Here is an 18,204-nt window from a genome sequence, read left to right on the forward strand (position 1 = left end):
TATTTTTTTTTTTATTTTTTTTTTGCAATTTTTCAGATTTTTCAGATTTTTTTTTCAATCCCTATATATTATTATAACCTGATTGGAACAAGTTCAAAACCTAGTTACTATTCTATAGAGTATTTATTCTACATAAACATACCACAAACTAAATGTAGCAAATTCGACCCATGTTATTTCAAGAACATATTTACAACATAAATAAAGTGGATCATCTTGTGCAAGGTAACGAAGGGGTAGTCCATAAATCCCCCCTTGGTTTCAACAACATCGAGTAAAATTTCAAAGTGGAGTTATGCGTCTACGCAGAGTCGACTCTATACGGTACAAGAAAACAGTTAGATGGGCCACTCTTAGTTCACAAATTTGGATACAAACATATGCGTTAATAATATCTTCAGTTATGAAAAATATTGGGCCTAATACATTTAGAGCAGACTTAATGGGCTTGATTGAGGTCCTTTTGATGATGTATAATGTATCTTGTTATTGATTTTAGTGATGGGCTTGCTCCAAAAATATTATTTGAGCCCATGAGAAAACTTGTTTTTTTACTAGGAAAAAAAATGAAAAAATGAATGTTGAGAGTGGGATTTGTATGAACCCACGCCCTATCGGACCAGAACCATAATCCGGCGCCTTAGACCAACTCGGAAATCTCAACATCATACACTTAGATGCCTTCTTGTATCGGTTCAACTTAGCCCAATCTGGTACAAGTAAAATATCGGTTTTTAAGAAAAAGTTAGCACACCACTTCCAACTAGTACGTAGTTTTTTATATTAGCAAACGAAGACTTGTTGACTAGTATGATGAGGCTGGAAGTTTACTCATATGTACAAAAAATCATTCAGTCTCATCTACATATTTTCATCTCAGTCATTCTCTGAATCAAAACTTCTCATAAACAAATTAATAATCTATTCATTTCCAATAATGGCTATTGCTGAACTCTTTATCGGAGCATTCATCACTGTTTTGTTTGAGAAGCTGGCCTCTGCTGACTTGATCAAGTTGGCCCAGTCCGTAGGAATCTATTCCGAGCTCAAAAAATGGAAAGACACCTTGTTCCAGATCCAAGCTGTGCTGGTCAACGCAGGTCAGAAACATATACGAGACACATCTGTTCAGTTGTGGCTAAACAAACTTCAACATTTGGCTTATGAAATAGATGATGTGCTCGATGATCTGGCCACCGAAGCTATTCGGAGAAACTTGAATCAAGCCACCACCAGTAAGGTATTAAAGTTCATTCCAACCAAATTTCATGCTCTTAAGTATGGTCATAAGATGAGTTCTAAACTCGATGGGATTACAACCAAACTGCGCGATCTAGTTGAGCAGAAAAATCTTTTGGGTATGAATGATAATGTTGTAAGGTTAGATAGACCAAGTAAACAGTTGGAGGAAACTTCATTGGTTGATGAATCAAAAATTATAGGTAGGGAAGGTGATAAAAAGGCATTGTTAGGGAAGTTGTTGGGCAGTGAAACTTCAAGTAGTCAGACTCAAAACGTCGAAGTCGTCTCCATAGTTGGTCTAGGTGGGATTGGCAAAACCACTCTTGCCCAACTTTTGTACAATGATAATAAAGTGCAGAATCATTTTGAACTCATGGCATGGGTTTGTGTTTCTGATGAGTATGATGTATTTACAATTAGTAAAGCTATTTTTAAAGATGTTGGTGGGAAGACAAAAAATTTGAAACTCTAAATCAGCTTCAGGTGGTCCTTATGGAAAAACTTTTAAAGAAAAGGTTCCTACTTGTTCTAGACGATGTCTGGAACGAAACTTATACACAATGGGAACTCCTCCAACGCCCTTTTACTGTGGGGGCTCCAGGAAGTAAAGTTCTTGTCACAACACGAAAGACCATGGTTGCATCGGTGATGGACTCCGTTCAAATGTACCATCTGGAGCTTTTGTCAGATGAAGAAGCACTATCTTTATTCGCACAACATGCATCTTGTAAGCAAAACTTCGATGTGAATCAAACACTTAAACTGCATGGTGAAGATATCATCAAGAAATGTGGTAAATTGCCTTTGGCTTTGAGAACACTTAGGAGGGTATTCAGAGAAAAATCCAATGAGGAAGAATGGGAGAAGCTCCTGAATAGTGAGATATGAAATTTGGATAATGGAAGTGAGATTCTTCCTGCTCTAAAGCTAAGTTACCATAATCTCTCTCGCCGCATTTGAAACACATGTTTGCATATTGTTGCTTATTCCCCAGGATTACATGTTTGACAAGGAACAAATAGTCCTCCTGTGGATGGCTGAAGGTTTTTTGTCCAAGTCGCATGAAAATAAGTCAATGGAGAGTTTTGGTCATGAGAGTTATGACGAGCTGGTGTCGAGGTCCTTCTTTCAGCATTCAGCCAACGTTAAACACCGATATACAATGCATGACCTGATAAATTACTTGGCGCTGAGTGTTGCAGGAGAGTTCTTTCTTAGGGTGGATGATAAGATAGTTGTGTCTGATAGGTTTGAAGCTTTGGAGAAATTCCGCCACATATCATTTATTTGTGAAGAATATGAAAAATATGAAAAATTCAACGCACTACAAAGAATTAGACACCTGAGAACTTTCTTACCCATTCCAGTTCAAAAGAAGGTGTTCGGGGAAACAGGCTCTCATTATTTAACTTATGTTTTCAATAGCTTCCGCAATTGCAGTTCCTAAGGGTGCTAAGCCTAGCTAGTTTATCAATCCCTAGGTACCACATTCCATTTGTGGTCTCAAACATTTGCGGTACCTCAATGCCTCCAACACTAGGATCACGTGTTTACCTGAGCAAGTTGGTAACCTTCATAATCTACAAAGCTTGTTGTTGTCTGGTTGTCATGAGTTATCTGCCTTGCCAAATATAGTATTGTAAAGCTGATAAACCTACGACACCTAGACATTAGCGATACTCCACAACTCAAAAAAATTCCGTTAGGATTTGGTGGGTTGACAAGTCTACAAACTTTACCCAGGGTCTTTATTGGAGGATCTGGTGGATTTGGAGTGTCCTCTCTCAAGGGCTTTGTGCATCTTCGTGGTCAACTTTCCATTGAGGGGTTGCACGAAGTGAAAAACGCACTACACGCAAAAGAGGTGAACTTACAGCAAAAGAAGGGTATATTGGAATGGAGTGATGTGTTTGATGGTTCTCGGAATGAATCAACTGAATATGAAGTACTTGAAGGATTGAGGCCTTATGAGAAGTTAAGTAGCCTCGTGATTTTGTACTACAATGGAAAAAAGTTTCCTAGTTGGATTGGGGATCCCTCATTTGATTGCTTAACTAAACTTACATTAACTGGATGTAGAAGTTGTATATGTTTACCAACACTTGGATATCTACCCTCGCTTCATACGTTATTTGTTGAAGGTATACACATGCTAAAGAGAGTCGGTTTTGAGTTACTTGTATCTACCAACTCTTGCAGTGGTAATGCATTTCCGTCACTTGAAGTTTTGACATTTAGAAATATAAATGGGTGGAAGGAGTGGTCAACTAGTGGTGGAGTCAAAGACGGAGTGTTTCCTTGTCTTCGAAAGATGTCTATAGTTAATTGTCCGAAGCTAGATGTAGTGGAAATTGATTTAATACCGTCATTTCGAGTTTTACATGTAGAAGGATGTTCTTTAGCAGGGTTAAGAAGCATGGTCGGCGTGTCTACGTCCCTTTCTAGTTTAACAATGTGTGACATAAAAGGGCTTACTCAGCTAGATGGTGAAATATTAGAGCATCTTTTGACAGTTGAACAGTTAGACATTTCAGGATGTTATGAACTCGCATACTTGTGGGAATCAGAGGCAGTAGCGTGTGAGTTTCTTGTGAGTTTACAGAAGTTGGAAGTAAGAAAGTGTGAAAACTTGGTATCACTGGGAGAGGAAGAGGTGGATTCGAAATATTAACATGAAATCTATTACAGAAGTTACAATCGAAGATTGTCGGCGACTAGAGATTTACAATTGTCCAAATAGCATTAAAACGTTGGCTATAAGTGATTGCCGTTCAGTTACATCCTTGACGTTCCCAACAGTAGACGACCTCCCATCCACTTTGAAGTATCTTAACATTAGTGTTTGTGATAATGTGGAGGTAAGTTGGCTTCTCAACAACTTCTTGTCATCACTTGAATTTCTTTGCATTTGGACTGTGCCGAATCTGAGGTCCTTTCCTAAAGGATGTTTGGTCCATCTCACCAATTTACAAATAGGGCATTGTGATGACATAGAATTCATTCCAGACAACGGTTATGGTTTTCTTCCATTTTTTTGCTTGTGACGCTTTTCTATCACTTACTGCAAGAATCTGAAGTCATTTCCACATGAGCATTTGCAAAGTATGAGATCTCTGGAAGAATTGGTGCTATCTAACTGTCCAAATTTGGATTACTCATTTCAATGCGGATTGTGGCCTCCTAATTTAAGTGAATTAAGTATAGGAGAGTTAAATAAACCCATTTCAGAGTGGGGGCAACAAAATCTCCCAACCTCACTTGTAGAACTAGATTTGTATGGTGGTGAAAACTCAAGGGTGGTTTCATTTGCAACAGCGGAAGAAGATACGAGTGGTTCGTCCTCTTTTCTTCTTCCATCATCTCTAACTACGCTACGTATCTTTGAATTTATGGAGTTGGAATCAGTTTCAGAGGGCCTGCAACACCTCACCTGCCTTAAACTTCTTATGCTTTGGTCATGTCCGAAGCTTAGAGATCTGCCGGACACACTACTCCCTTCGCTTCCAAGGTTGGTACTGTTTAAACCTTCTAAAGAATTGAGAAAAAGGTGTGCAATAGGAAATGGCAAGTACTGGCCCTTAATCTCCAAAATGCCAGACTTTAGTTTGTTCTAATGAACAACACCGCACGCACAGCAGTTATTGAATATAGCCGCCTAATCCCACAGTGAAACAGTCCCTGACTTCCCAACTCAATTGTCCGCACCAGTTCTAAAGCTCGCGCAGCTGTTGTTAATTATATTTGTATATAAAATGCTATGTTCATAAAACGTATATAAATAAATTCAGTGCAGTTAATGTTTTCAACTGAAATGCAATATGTTATTTGGTGTAGTCAAGTATAAACTTGATTTAAAAATATTTAGGAAACTATTTGAATTTTGAATACAATACGTTGCAAAAACAATTTGACAATTTGTTTAATTTACAAAATATATTAACGTGCTGTGAACATGAGAAAGAGATGTAGGGAGAAAGAGAGATATTTGATATTTCACTAATAAATGTGTGTATCAATGGGAATGGTCCGACTAATAAATGTGTGTATCAATGTGAATGGTCCGGACCAGCTGGCTCAATAGAACCGGTTAATGAGTTTGAGAAATTAATACTGAGTTCTATTTATATGAAGGGATAAGGTTGCAGACTTGGTTGATGCGCGTCTAAATTCAGTCCTTTTAATCTGCTGTGAAAAGTCGTTTTTGTTAATTATAATAATAGGTTACAGAAGAGTGGGATTCAATTATGGCCGTCCGATAAGATCCAAGATTGAATATTGGCCGTTTGATAAGGACTAGAAAAACCGTTTTTTTTTTCTCAAGTGTATTTGATTTTGATGCAGTTACAGGCAGTTTATTCTCCAACCATCCCCACTCTCCCCGTGATTCAAGCATTGCTCTTCTCCTCAATCGTCTATGCAGTTACATGGCAGTTTCCACAACTTCTCTCTTATTTATTTGTTATTCTGAGTTTCTATTGACTACAATCGGCAGCCTCAGATTATCAGTCTTCGTGCCCACCACTTGAATCGCATTTAATAGATTAACAATCAACATCTACGATTTTTTCTTGGTTCGATAAGGTATCTTCTAACAGAAGTCGTTCATTTACCATTTTCTTTTATGATTTCATAATGCATTTTTATCAGGAGTTGATTAGCAAGCATCATCTCACCATTATTCTTGGTTCTTGGATGGGTTGTTTTTTTTGGTTTGTTCTGGAAGCTCGACTAAGTGCACTAAATATGGGGAGAAGTGATACGATGTGGCGTACCATTGAGTTGACCGGGTGGCTGCTGCACACACACGCGACTAGATAGCATCATAAATTGATTGATTATTATGAGTTTGTTTGATTGACGGTTAATTGATTGATTTCAGTTATTGGTTATTATATTGATTATGAGTTTGTTTAATTGACAGTTTTGTTATATTTTGCTAAATGCTGCTGCTGTACATTGCTACTACTAATTTCTTAATCCCAACTCTAATAGTAAAAGAAGGCATTTCTACAAAGAGAAAAGATTACTACCCCTGCTTTTGGAAGGGCTAACATTATACACTAAATGTGAATTTTCTTTCATTTGAGATTTGTTTAACTTTATTTCACATTTACATCTAAATAGTTAAGCGGTATGTTGATAATTACTTCATATTCTAAAAACTAACTTTTATGAGTATTCATGCAATTCCCATTTTTCTGCATCAATATAGAATATGTCATCGTTCATAGGATATGGGAAGATGGGAAAACTTACTACTGTGTTACAAAGGTATGGGTGATTTGGTGATTTTATGCCTCCTGTTGATTTCTCTCTAGTTTTGATCTTCTGAGAAGACTTTTTCTTCCACTCGTCGGTATTCCATTTGTCAATTAGATCTTCCCAAATCTTAGCCCCCATCCATTGTGACTTATGTGGAATAAGAACTCTGAAATCATCTACAAATTCTACACCTGCCATACTTGCAGCAACCTTAGCACCCTCCCGAAGCCTACTCAACAAATCCTTAAATTTTCTTTTCATAAACTTCACCCAACAAGAGTAAACTTGGTCATCCCACTCATTTTCCCATTGATAGTATCCCTACAAAAATCAATCTTTAGTAGTCGTTTATTGAGGTATAGACAATGTTATTTACGAATATTTGTAAATACAAACCTTGAAACGCTCAAACATCCTGTTTCGATCCTCTGTAGAGACATCTTTCCAACTCAGCCAAGGCTCGGAATACATGGCCTCCAAAATTTCTCCTATAATCCGGGTAGCGCTACTTTGATTGCTGAATCTATAAAATGAAAACAATGAAGCAAAGTCCACATTACTTGAATTACATAATATTTATAAATAAAATATTAATATTATGTACTTACTGTCCATAAATAATCCAAATCCACTCCCGATTTCTTGGTTCAGGCAGTGGCGTAGGGGCAACTGGTCCCCGCCGGCCAACAGCTGACTCGTCATCATCATTACTCTCATGTTGAGTATGTGTCTCATTCGCATCCAAAGCTAATCGTTCACCAGTACCACTATCTTGACCGTTAACTCGACCCCTACCCCTACCACCTCCTGCTGAACTGTGACACCTCGCATTTTCAGGTTAATTTCGTTAACACATGCTCCATAATCCTAGACGTTCATGCATAACATTTCACGAGTCGGTAACGAGTCACACACACACGAGTCCATCCGTACGAATTGGTGATAAATGTCGAACCCGATAGCGGTTACATTATAAACGATTATATATGTGTGTTACTTAATAAATTGCTTTACATGTGTATACTTGTTTATTTTAATAATAATAATAATAGTAATAATAATAATAATAACAAAAACAACATGTGCATATCATATTCTTATCCCATACACGTTATTTAAAAAGAAAATTTCCTAAAAACCCTTGATCACTTATAAACAAGTTCAACCGTTTTTGGGTGAAACCCTACAGCTCTTGGGTCGTTTGGGAAGCTTTGGGTGCATAGGAGGTGCTAGGGTTCGTGTTTTTCATAGAAGTTATCACTAGTTGTAAGTAACCACCTCTTAATTGTTGTTTTCTTGATTCATTGCGTGTTCTTGTGATGTTAAATGAAGCATGGTATGAAAAATATCTTTGATGTACCTGCTATATGACATATATGATCGTGGATTGATGATTTAGAATGTTAGGGTTGATGGAAACATGATTTATTTAGGGTTTATGTTAGATCAGATTCTGGACGAAATTTCACTCGCTTATGGTTTTGCATGTAACTTGATGAAGAATGCTTAGTTTTGATCGATTCTTGATTTCATGACGTTCTACTTGGAGTCTAATTTTCAAAAAGTTATAGTTTGTAATTTTTGGACGAGTTCTTGATAGTTTTTATGATTTTACAAAACCATATGTCGAATCTGACTGGTAAGGTGGGATTCTGCCCTACAGTCCCGATGTTATAACTTAATGGTGACAAAGCCAAATGGGTTAATTCCACTTCTGAAAGTTTCTACTTTGAGTCAGGAAGTTAACCCAATTGGCCTTGCTTGATTTAGTTTGGTTTGGAGGTCTAGCCAAACTTATACTTTTTGTTGCGCAGACTGAGTTAAAATCTGTACCTTCTGTGATGATCTGATTGTTGCGAATGTTTTACACAAAGTAAAAATATATTGTGAAACCAAATTTATACGTGCTTATGTGGTAATTTTTATGGAATTTATTTCAAAGGGATGTCTAGTTAAATAAATTAGTTTCAGCATGCGAGAATCTGTCTCGTGAGATTTTTGAACAGATTTGAGTTAATTGGTAACTGCTTTATGTTCGGATGATGTTGTGAGATAGGATGCATGTTAGTATAATTGGAAACAGTCGAAATTAATGTCAATCACCAATGAGTCGTCGGGTCAGGTCCATGTTTGTGTGTGTGGGTCGTTACGCGAGTCTTAGGGTGTCGTATTGTAAAACATGTCCTCATAGCTTAACGCTTGTACTAGGTATTGGTTAGGCGGGCACACTTTCTTTCGTTAAGCTTGTTCGCAATCTCTTCTGCATACTTAAAATGAGTTCATACTTTTCATACATGTTTTCGGGAAGAAAACCAAACCACTTTAATACATGTTTTCGGGGAGAAAACACCAACTATCTTTCTTTTACATGTTTTCGGGGAGAAAACACATACTTGTTTTATACTGGTTTTCTGGAGGAAAACGCAGTGGCATACTACAGATTTTTGGTAATTTCTTATTTATATCACAAGTTTATACTAGATGCTTTTATATCACCGAAAGTCCTTACATTACTTTGAACCGATAGGATGGGATCGCAGGGTTATATTGAGTAGTACTACTGGGTTTGACAAACCCCACTCGGGCTAGTCGCGCTAGCATGGCTGTGATGTCGTAAAACGAGTGTTTTATTTACCTAACTATTATACGCCAGTGTCAGTGATAGACCTGGTAAGAAGGCATACATACAGTCAGCTTCGGTTCAACCGTCTAGTAGCTTGTAAATGGGCTAGTTACCCCGATAGAAATTTGAAATGCGAAAAATCTACTTAATCATATTATACTTGTTTTATTTTTAATATAACTTATGAACTCACCAACCTTGTGTTGACACTTGAGTATTGATACTTGCCCAGGTCGCTAGGTAGTGCTAGGGAGCACATAGCATGCTGCTTGGAGTTTTTATTAATTGCATAAACTTCATTTCATATTTTTTTAAGATTTATAGGTTGTGCATGTTTGGGCACGCGTTACTTGTTTTAAAACTGTTTATCCTTTACGCTTCCGCAAGACTTTGAACTATTTGTCTTTTTTTTGAAACTCGTGCTTTGACGAGAGTTGTTCCGCGTTTTAAATATTTTATGTTTGTTGGTTTGGTATGATGAATGGTTAAGATCCTGGTGTGTCACGCGCCTCGCGGTAAAACCCCGCTAGTGGAAATTTGAGGGTGTGACATGAACTGCGAGCCATGATATCTACAACAAAATATTCTATATTTAGATAATTGCCATTAAACAGAAAATCGCAGATTCATTATTTGTTAAATTAGAAGCATCAAATCGGGATATTGAAGATGATTATGTGATGAGTATTTGAGAATTGATTTGAATATTGAGTTTAACGGGCAAACAATTAGTTTACAATTTTCAACTAGTTCTTTATTAAAATTGCAGATTTTGGTCCAGGGGTGCTTTAGGTATTTTTTTTAAACTAAAAACTTGTAGCAGTGTTTGGAATTGCACGTTTCCATCGGTTTTCAAACGAAACAACAGCCCTCACTCAGGTTAAAAATTATTTTCATCTATTTGACTCTCATGAAAGTCAAAATTGAAAAGTTGGGTTGGTAACGAAGTTGCAAATTGCTTGAAAGGTGATAGGTATGTATGTATGCATGTATGTATGTATATGTGTTTGAATTAAAGATAAAGCATGAGGGCTGCTGCAAATAATGGGTTTTGTAATTGATTTGAGATGATAAAGTTTTTTTCTCTGATACAAGAATTGCTATATATATATATAATTTAATAACTAATACAAAAGGAAAGGAAAGATAATAAATCTAATTACAAGACTCCAAATAAATAAATATGCAGATGATGAGTTACAATTCATATGTACCTTTACCAAATTGCTCTTGGTTTTCAAATAAGGGGAAAATCGCCATGAGAGTTATGTTATAATAACCGGTAGAGATGGTGTGAACCAATAATGCGGATGGCTCCATAGTATGAATTAGCGGGAACGGGTGAAGGAGAAGTGGAGCTGGAACGTGGGTGGGTAATTAGGGTTGGTTGAATGTGGGAAGGAGAGATTGAGATAATAAAGATAATAGAATTGTTTATAAGTATTAATTAATTAATATAGTTGACGTTTTATATTAATTGAGGATATTTAATCATCCATAGTTCCCATTTCTTCTTTTTAATTAACCCATAATTTAGAAAGAGTAGCTAACTTTTATATAAATGTTTTTAATTGTTGATAGTTGTTAATAGACCCTACCATAACATTACTATTTGTGGGATATACCGAGTACGACGATGATGATGATGATGATGATGAGTTGTTAATTAACCCATAATCCGATTCATATACTTACGATTATTATTTTTTCTTATATTGAGTGTGTGTCACAACTTTTCCACTAATCTTTTAAATGATAATGTTTATGTTTAGGGGTGCAAACGAGGCGAGGCGAGCTTGAGCTCGGATCGTTTAACTTACACAAAGCTCGAGCTCGGCTCGTTTCGAGCTCTATTTTCAAAGCTCGAGCTCGCTCGTTTACTATTTATCAATTATGTTTTATATAATTATAATTATTTTTATATATTTTTTCTATTATAACTTTATGTATAAAATAGTATATATTATTAAATATTATTATATATATATTTTTTTAAGAAAATATATAAATGACAGTCTCGTTTAGGCTAATGAGCCGGTTCGAGCTCGATAAATGAAGTTCGGGCTCGTTTATTAAAGGAGCTTACTTTTAGGATCAGGCTCGTTCATTAAAGGATCTTACTTTTAGGATCGGGCTCGTTTGTTAAACGAGCTTACTTATAGGCTCAAGCTCGGACTCGATTAAGCTCGGCTCGGTCGAGTTTTTTAACAAGTCAATCTTAATTAGCTCGTGAGCAACTCGGCTCGTTTGCACCCCTACTTATGCTTAGATCGCTCAATAGTCTAGGTAATTTATTTATTATTCTTTATGTTAATATAGCTCTAACGCGAATTTCTCGTGTTTTATTTGTTGTGAATGTTCTTGTGTTTAAGTTAGGTTTTACCTTTCATCACATCGACTCTAATGATCAATAATGACACTAATTAACCCTAAATCCCTAATCGATCATCGTTGAGCCTAATTCTCACTAATTAAAATGTTTGACCCCAACTAATACTAATTTACACTTATAAGTATATGCTCCGAAATATAACTCGTTACGACTGTTTTTGATAGGAAATCAAAGTTTACTTCTTAGCTATTGCATAGTCGTGCGAACATCAATAGCTTCCGAACCGGAGGCCTAAGCTGCATACACATCAGAAATTGAAGACATATGTCCTCTTTTTCGAGACGACTCAGGTCGATTAACATCATTTGATGAGCGAGACATTATTATTAATAAATTACTGCATTTATGATCGCCAAATTTAATCAGCCATACTTATATGCCTAGCAAATATTTGAAAAAACAAAACCAAATATATTCTACATATACCATAAGACAACTACCGGCTTACCTTTAACTGCAGTTGCTGAAACTGTCAGCAAATATGAACCGAAGCGAAAGCCTACAAAAAACCAAGGACAAAATTCATGAATCAAAGCTGATTTAGTTTTACCCAGTTTGCAGTATGCAGTAACAATTGTATTAAACGTGTCAAAATTAACTGTTACACTTGAAAGTCTTATAACCAAACATCAACCACCTAGCAATCAACTACACTCAACTATATGAATGAGCAACAGGTTAGACCAAAATGTAACAAAATTGACCAAATATGACAAGAGTATGTATCAACATATATCTAATTACCTACAAAAGTGCAGGCATGAAGGATTGCATTATGACAGCCACAAAATTTAATGTCACTTACAAGAACTAAGCTACTGGCATGACATATATAAAGGGTCGGTGTATTAAACCTATCTGCAATACTAGGTAACTCACACGAAACAACAAACTAATTTTGTCTACAAGGCACCAAAAATTCGGGGTGCAAACTAGCCGAACCGGGCCCTCGAGCTTGGCTCGTTTAACTTATATGGAGCTCGAGCTCAGGCTCGATTAAGCTAAGTTCAATCGAGATTTTTCACGAGCCGATCTCGAGTAGCTCGCTTGTTTACAGCCCTACCAAAAAGGCTTGTAGTTTCAAATCCTACAACCAAAAAGCAACTGCAACAAAAAATAAACAAAAAACCATCCTTCAGTTTAACTAAATCCTACCATTAAATAAATCCCTAACCATAAAAATGAAATCAAACCACTACATTCTTAAGAGAAATAGCCCTAACTACAAAAGAAAAATCAAATGCAAACAAGCCCTAACTATAGATAACACATCGAACACAAAGGGCAAAATTAAATTAAATGCTATAACATACGTACCTGAATCTAAAATTGATGATTAGAAAGCGAAACAGAGGATCTGAACAGCAAATTACACAAGAAAACAGGCAACCAACCAATAATCCTACATTAAATTAAACATATATAAAAAATATGCATAATTCCATTCTGTGGCACCAGCAATCTCTTTTAGTATATATAGATAATTATAAGGATGAGCAAATAGTTCCCAACACCATACATTACCATCCCGACCGATTTAAATCGGTACCGATTCGTGTTTTAGGATGCAATCCGTTTTGGCACTAGGTGGTACCGGTACCAATACCGGTTCGTGTTTTAGAATGCAATCTGTTTCTGCCTTGGGCGGTATAGGCAGGGCCGGCCCAACCTTTTTGGAGGCCTAAAGCTAAATTGAAAATGGGGGCCTCCTTTTTTTACTTAGTTTTGTTATTTACCTGGCTTGCAAAAGAATGTTATTTTTGGTACCCTATAAGCTTGTGTGTGCAAGTAGAAAAAATTGATTGGATCCTTAACCGTTTAAAATTGCTAATAAATTGCAAAATTACGATTTGTCATAACTCACAATAACAGATTCCATATGCAAATGTAATAGTTTGAAAATAAAGTTATTATTTACCATAGATATGTATAATACATATATAAGAATATTAAGGCTAAGACTTATCTATGGTGTGATACACCTACAAATGAGCATTTAAAATTAAGGTGAAACTCCTAAAATAGAAATGATGATTTTGCATGTTGATTGTGAACGGATATATTCAAATACTTTGAAATATAATTTGAATTTATTCTTATTTGTTAATAGTCATATCCCAAAAATAAAAAAGCAATATAATTTCCCATGAGATGAACTGATGAACGTACACTAGGGCTGGCAATTTATACACGAGACACGAATACACGACACGTACCTACACGACTTTAACAGGTAATAGGTAAGACCTTAACAGGTTTCGTGTAATAAACAGGTAGACACGAAATTACCTGTTAGTTTTCGTGTCTAAACAGGTATAATACCTGTTTACCTGTTAGGTACCTGTTAATACCTAGTTATTTATAAAATTATATATATATATATATATATATATATATATATAATATAGTTATCTTATATTATATCCCATTATCCATTTATCCCTAACCCTAATTCATTCTTAGTTTCTTACAGCCGTCTGTCTTTCAAGTCTCAACATCCATCCTTCCTCTCACGCCGGCCATCACCCGAAATCCTTCGTCGACCTTCCCTCTCATGCTGTCCATCACCCGTCGTGGCCATACTCTCTCCGGCCTCCACCCGTCGACTTTGATATTTTATATTAAGACTTTTATGAACTTTCTTCGACTTTTGTTTCGTTAAAAGGTTGTCAAAAATGTGTTTCTAAACAACTATTACCATGTACTATCGTGTATTATCGTGTATACCAGGTATTAACAGGTTCGTGTTCGTGTTTGGGTTACAGGTACACGATAATTTTTCGTGTCGTGTATAGGTATACCCATTTCGTGTTCGTGTCTTATCATGTTCGTGTTTTATTATGTATGGACTACACGATATGCTAGGCCTAACGTACGCTATTATTATTTCCATCCGCATAGCCCAAACATATGTGTTAATTCACAACCCAAAATTAAAGCCCAATTGACTCTTTTTAAAATATTAGGGGCCTTGCTTGGGTTGTCTATACCGTTGGGCCGGCCCTGGGTATAGGTACCGGTAATCCACGGGAATACCGAATCCATTACATAATGCAGGTTACTGACTAAATGTAAAATTGCTAATACATAATTCATTATCTTTCCAAATAACATGATTGATCGATACTGACTGAAAAACACTAACCATTTTTTGTTTAGTATTCAGTGGGGTTGTGTCCAAAATCTTGAACGACTAGAAATTGTTGATTTGTAAGTTAGGAACAATCAGATGAACACGTCACTCAGCTGATTCAGAATACGGGCGACGAGTCAACGTGATTTAAGCAGGATCAGATGACTCACCGGTGTTAGGAGGGCTATAGTAAGATCGATTTGAGGTTTAGGGTCAGATGAGGCTTGAAATTTTCAAATTTTAGGTGTGTTTGTTGATTCAGATAACGGGAAGAAAAGGGATTGCTATATTCTATCGTTTTGTTTATTATTATTATTATTATTATTATTATTATTATTAGCAAAAAGTCGGTGCAACAAGTCTTCTTCAGAATATCTTATTTTAGTATTTAACCAACTCAATTGAATTTGTATGCAATTGACGCATGTGGTGGCTGGTGCGATGGTGGTGGTTGTAAATCGCAAGGTTTTTTCGACTGCCTTCTGCTGTGCCATGTTGGAGTCTTGGTCATTCATGTTTTTATGATATATTTTTTATTTGTTTCTTTTAAATGGTCCAGCTGTATATACTAGGTCGTTACAATAAACATTTTTTGCATATTGCAATTAATTTTCTCTTATCACCCCCTTTTTAATATGTAATTTTTTTTTAAAAATTCATGTGATGTAACAAACGTAACCGATTAAATACGAGTCGAGCACCGCCACAACACCTACGTTTTACCGATTAAATAAACGTTGTTTTAAATATGTTGCCACTGTAACGCCCGAGTTTTACCGACCATATAAATGTCGTTTTAAACATGTCACTTTTTTATCAAAAACTACACAAGTTTTTTATTATTTTAGTTCTGGTATCGAATTGGTCCACTTGGCAACACCAAATTAGCCATTTAATATTTTTTTTTTTATGTTTATTTTTTTTATTTAAGACATTTTGTGTTTTATGATTTAGTGTCTACAACATATGTACCGGCCCGTTCTCGGCCGCAGTGCACGGTTTTTTCATTAATGTTAATATTGACCGAATTCACGTCGTTCACGGCCGCAACTAGCGGGTTATGTTTTTTTTCTTTAATATAAGTTTGTTATATTTGGACGTTGAAAATGTAATTTTTTTTGCTGACTACACCAGCAGGCCGTCGCAACACCGGGGTTCTTCGTTTAGTTGGGGTTGCTTTAATCCCGAAGAAATAAAAAAGACCTGGTGGGTCTCGGGGATATTTGACTGATTACCTTAACTCAATTGGGTGTATTATATATATATATATATATATATATATATATATATATATATATATATATATATCAAATCAACATACTATTAAATAAAGTGATCCAATTACAATAGAGAGTTGGGTAAACGGCCGATCTTGCTTTTGTCGCTAATTTTGCGACCAATTAATTAGGGGTAAACATTTGCAACCATTTTTGCGACCAAATAAACTTCGATTTGGTTATTCTTTACAACCGCGACCATATTTACAACTGAAACATTTCAGTCGCAACATTTGTGACCGTTTAATGACCGAAAATGTTCGGTCGCTAATTTTGCGGCCGATCTTGTTCAGATAACTGATTTTGCGACCGAAACAATTTGGTCGAAAAACTTTGCAACCATTTTTGCGATCGAACATATTTATATTTTGTATTTATATTTTTTTATAAAAATTAGAAACCATATTTGCAACCGAAACAACTTCGATCGCTACAACTGCGACGATTAACGACCGAAAATGTTCGGTCGTTAATTTTACGACCGATTTTGTTTTGGTCGCTGATTTTGCGATCGATTTTGTTTTGGTCGGTAAATTTGCAACCGCTGTTGATTTGGTCGCTAATACGGTCGCTAATTTTGCGACCACTTTGGTTGGTCGCAAATTTCGGTCGCTTTTGCCCCTTTGTGTAGTAGTGAGTTATTGTTTTTTGAGTCTTATAAAGGAACAAAATTTAATAACAACAACGTACTTTAAAGCTAGTTAAAATGTAGTGTTGGGTCTATATTTGATGATTTGTACTTAGTTCTAGTTTAATAGATTTTGTGTTTGGATTATCTAAGTAAACCGAGATCCTTTAGTGATCTCGGTGGGCTTTGGCTTTATGTTGGTCTTGATTGTTGGTTATCCTATATATAGATAATATAGGGTTTGTGGGTTAGCGTTCATAGGGAAGATAGCCGTGAACAAGTTTTGTGTAATATTGTGCTTAAGCACCCGGCGTTTATACAACGTGTGTTTTGAAGCAAGATCTCGTGTTCATACCATATTGTCTTTGTTTGTCTTGAATCACCTAACGTTATATTCCGCAATATCGTTAGGTTTGTTGATATCATATTGAAAGATGGGACTTACAATTAGTACAGAGCCTTTTGAACCATTCAAGGCTCGTTTTGATATTAACATATTCAAGATCTTGGGTGTTTTGTGGGTTTTTGTGTTATTCCGGCGAGGTTCAGATCGGAGAAGAAAGAAAAAGTTTGGCTTGGTTAAATATTACTTTATCTTTGGAAACAATTTAAATCTCACCAAAATCGGGATTTGATTGTTACCAAAATTAGTTAGTCAAACGTGTGTTTTTTTTTGTGTTCTCGGCTGCACTTGACAGTTTTCGGTACATTAACAATACTTCTCGGCCTAAAACAAGAGTTTGCTTAAGCACCCAAAGTTTATACAACGTGTGTTTTGAAGAAAGATCTCGTGTTCATACCATATTGTCTTTGTTTGTCTTGAATCACCTAACGTTATATTCCGCAATATTGTTAGGTTTGTTGATATCATATTGAAATATCCTAGCTTGGGACTTACATGTAGAAAGTATTTACATAATTTATATACAGTTTAGACCAAATCACTAACGAAGTGCGAGATAGGAGGATCCTCAATCACTTACTATGAAGGAAACAAGACTTGTAACAGTCCGGTTATCGCCACACCATTATATTGTCTGTTTTGACAAGGATGTACCACTGTCGCCTCATGGATATGCTTGGTTGCCCATGTGAAGGCTTTCCAGGAGGCCCCCATTCATTCTGATACTACTCTCACCTAAACACGCTTAACTGTGGAATTATTCTCTCTTCCACAACCCTTAAGCGTCCAAAATGTGTTATGATGGGAAATGTATCGACCTTCTTGTAAAGAAGGTTTTGTTCTCCTCCCAACTGATGTGGGATGTCACAAATAAGCACCCAAACTTCTCGTATTTAAATTTTGGCTCTAAATGCTGGCTATATATATATCCATGTTGTAAATTTGGCTCTAAAAGTCTAAAGCCGACAAATATTTATCGCTAGATATAATATTCTATATATTATATGTTGAAAATTTAGGATGTTACAAATTTCATGTATAGAAAGAACCTATTGAAAAAATCGATATTTTAATGAAGAAACATTGGATGTTAATAGTCAAAACTACTAGCCAGTAGCCACTAACCAATAATATTTCTAACTGACAACACCCAATTTTTGATTCAGTTACCAATAAAAATCTCATTTTAACATAGTGTTAACTCCATTGATCATCTAAAGATGTGACGTGTGATGTAACAAAGA

At 35.9% G+C, this 18,204-nt stretch overlaps 1 protein-coding gene and 1 pseudogene across 1 annotated transcript; one reads left to right on the forward strand and one right to left on the reverse strand.

Moving 5' to 3' along the window:
- The first annotated feature begins 937 nt into the window (after positions 1–937).
- LOC143569911 (putative disease resistance RPP13-like protein 1) lies at positions 938–4,856 on the forward strand (annotated as a pseudogene).
- Positions 4,857–6,411: 1,555 nt separating this feature from the next.
- Positions 6,412–9,745, reverse strand: LOC143569912 (uncharacterized). Its single transcript, XM_077055708.1, has 4 exons — positions 9,678–9,745; positions 7,113–7,314; positions 6,901–7,027; positions 6,412–6,825 (listed from the first exon to the last, which is right to left on the reverse strand). The coding sequence occupies exons 1-4, from the start codon at positions 9,691–9,693 to the stop codon at positions 6,412–6,414; spliced, it is 759 nt and encodes a 252-aa protein (XP_076911823.1). The 5' UTR covers positions 9,694–9,745.
- Positions 9,746–18,204: the final 8,459 nt, after the last annotated feature.

The sequence above is a fragment of the Bidens hawaiensis genome, unplaced genomic scaffold, assembly GCF_021521415.1.
Source record: "Bidens hawaiensis isolate Kalapana, Puna unplaced genomic scaffold, B.hawaiensis_p1.1 tig00024799_1, whole genome shotgun sequence".
NCBI lineage: Eukaryota > Viridiplantae > Streptophyta > Magnoliopsida > Asterales > Asteraceae > Bidens > Bidens hawaiensis.

Excerpts from the sequence above, each read along its gene's own strand:
- LOC143569912 (XM_077055708.1), bottom strand. Across the intron at positions 7,028-7,112 it reads ATTTGGATTATTTATGGACA|ATTCAGCAATCAAAGTAGCG; the intron begins GTAAGTACATAA and ends TTCATTTTATAG. Across the intron at positions 6,826-6,900 it reads GGATGTTTGAGCGTTTCAAG|GGATACTATCAATGGGAAAA; the intron begins GTTTGTATTTAC and ends TGATTTTTGTAG.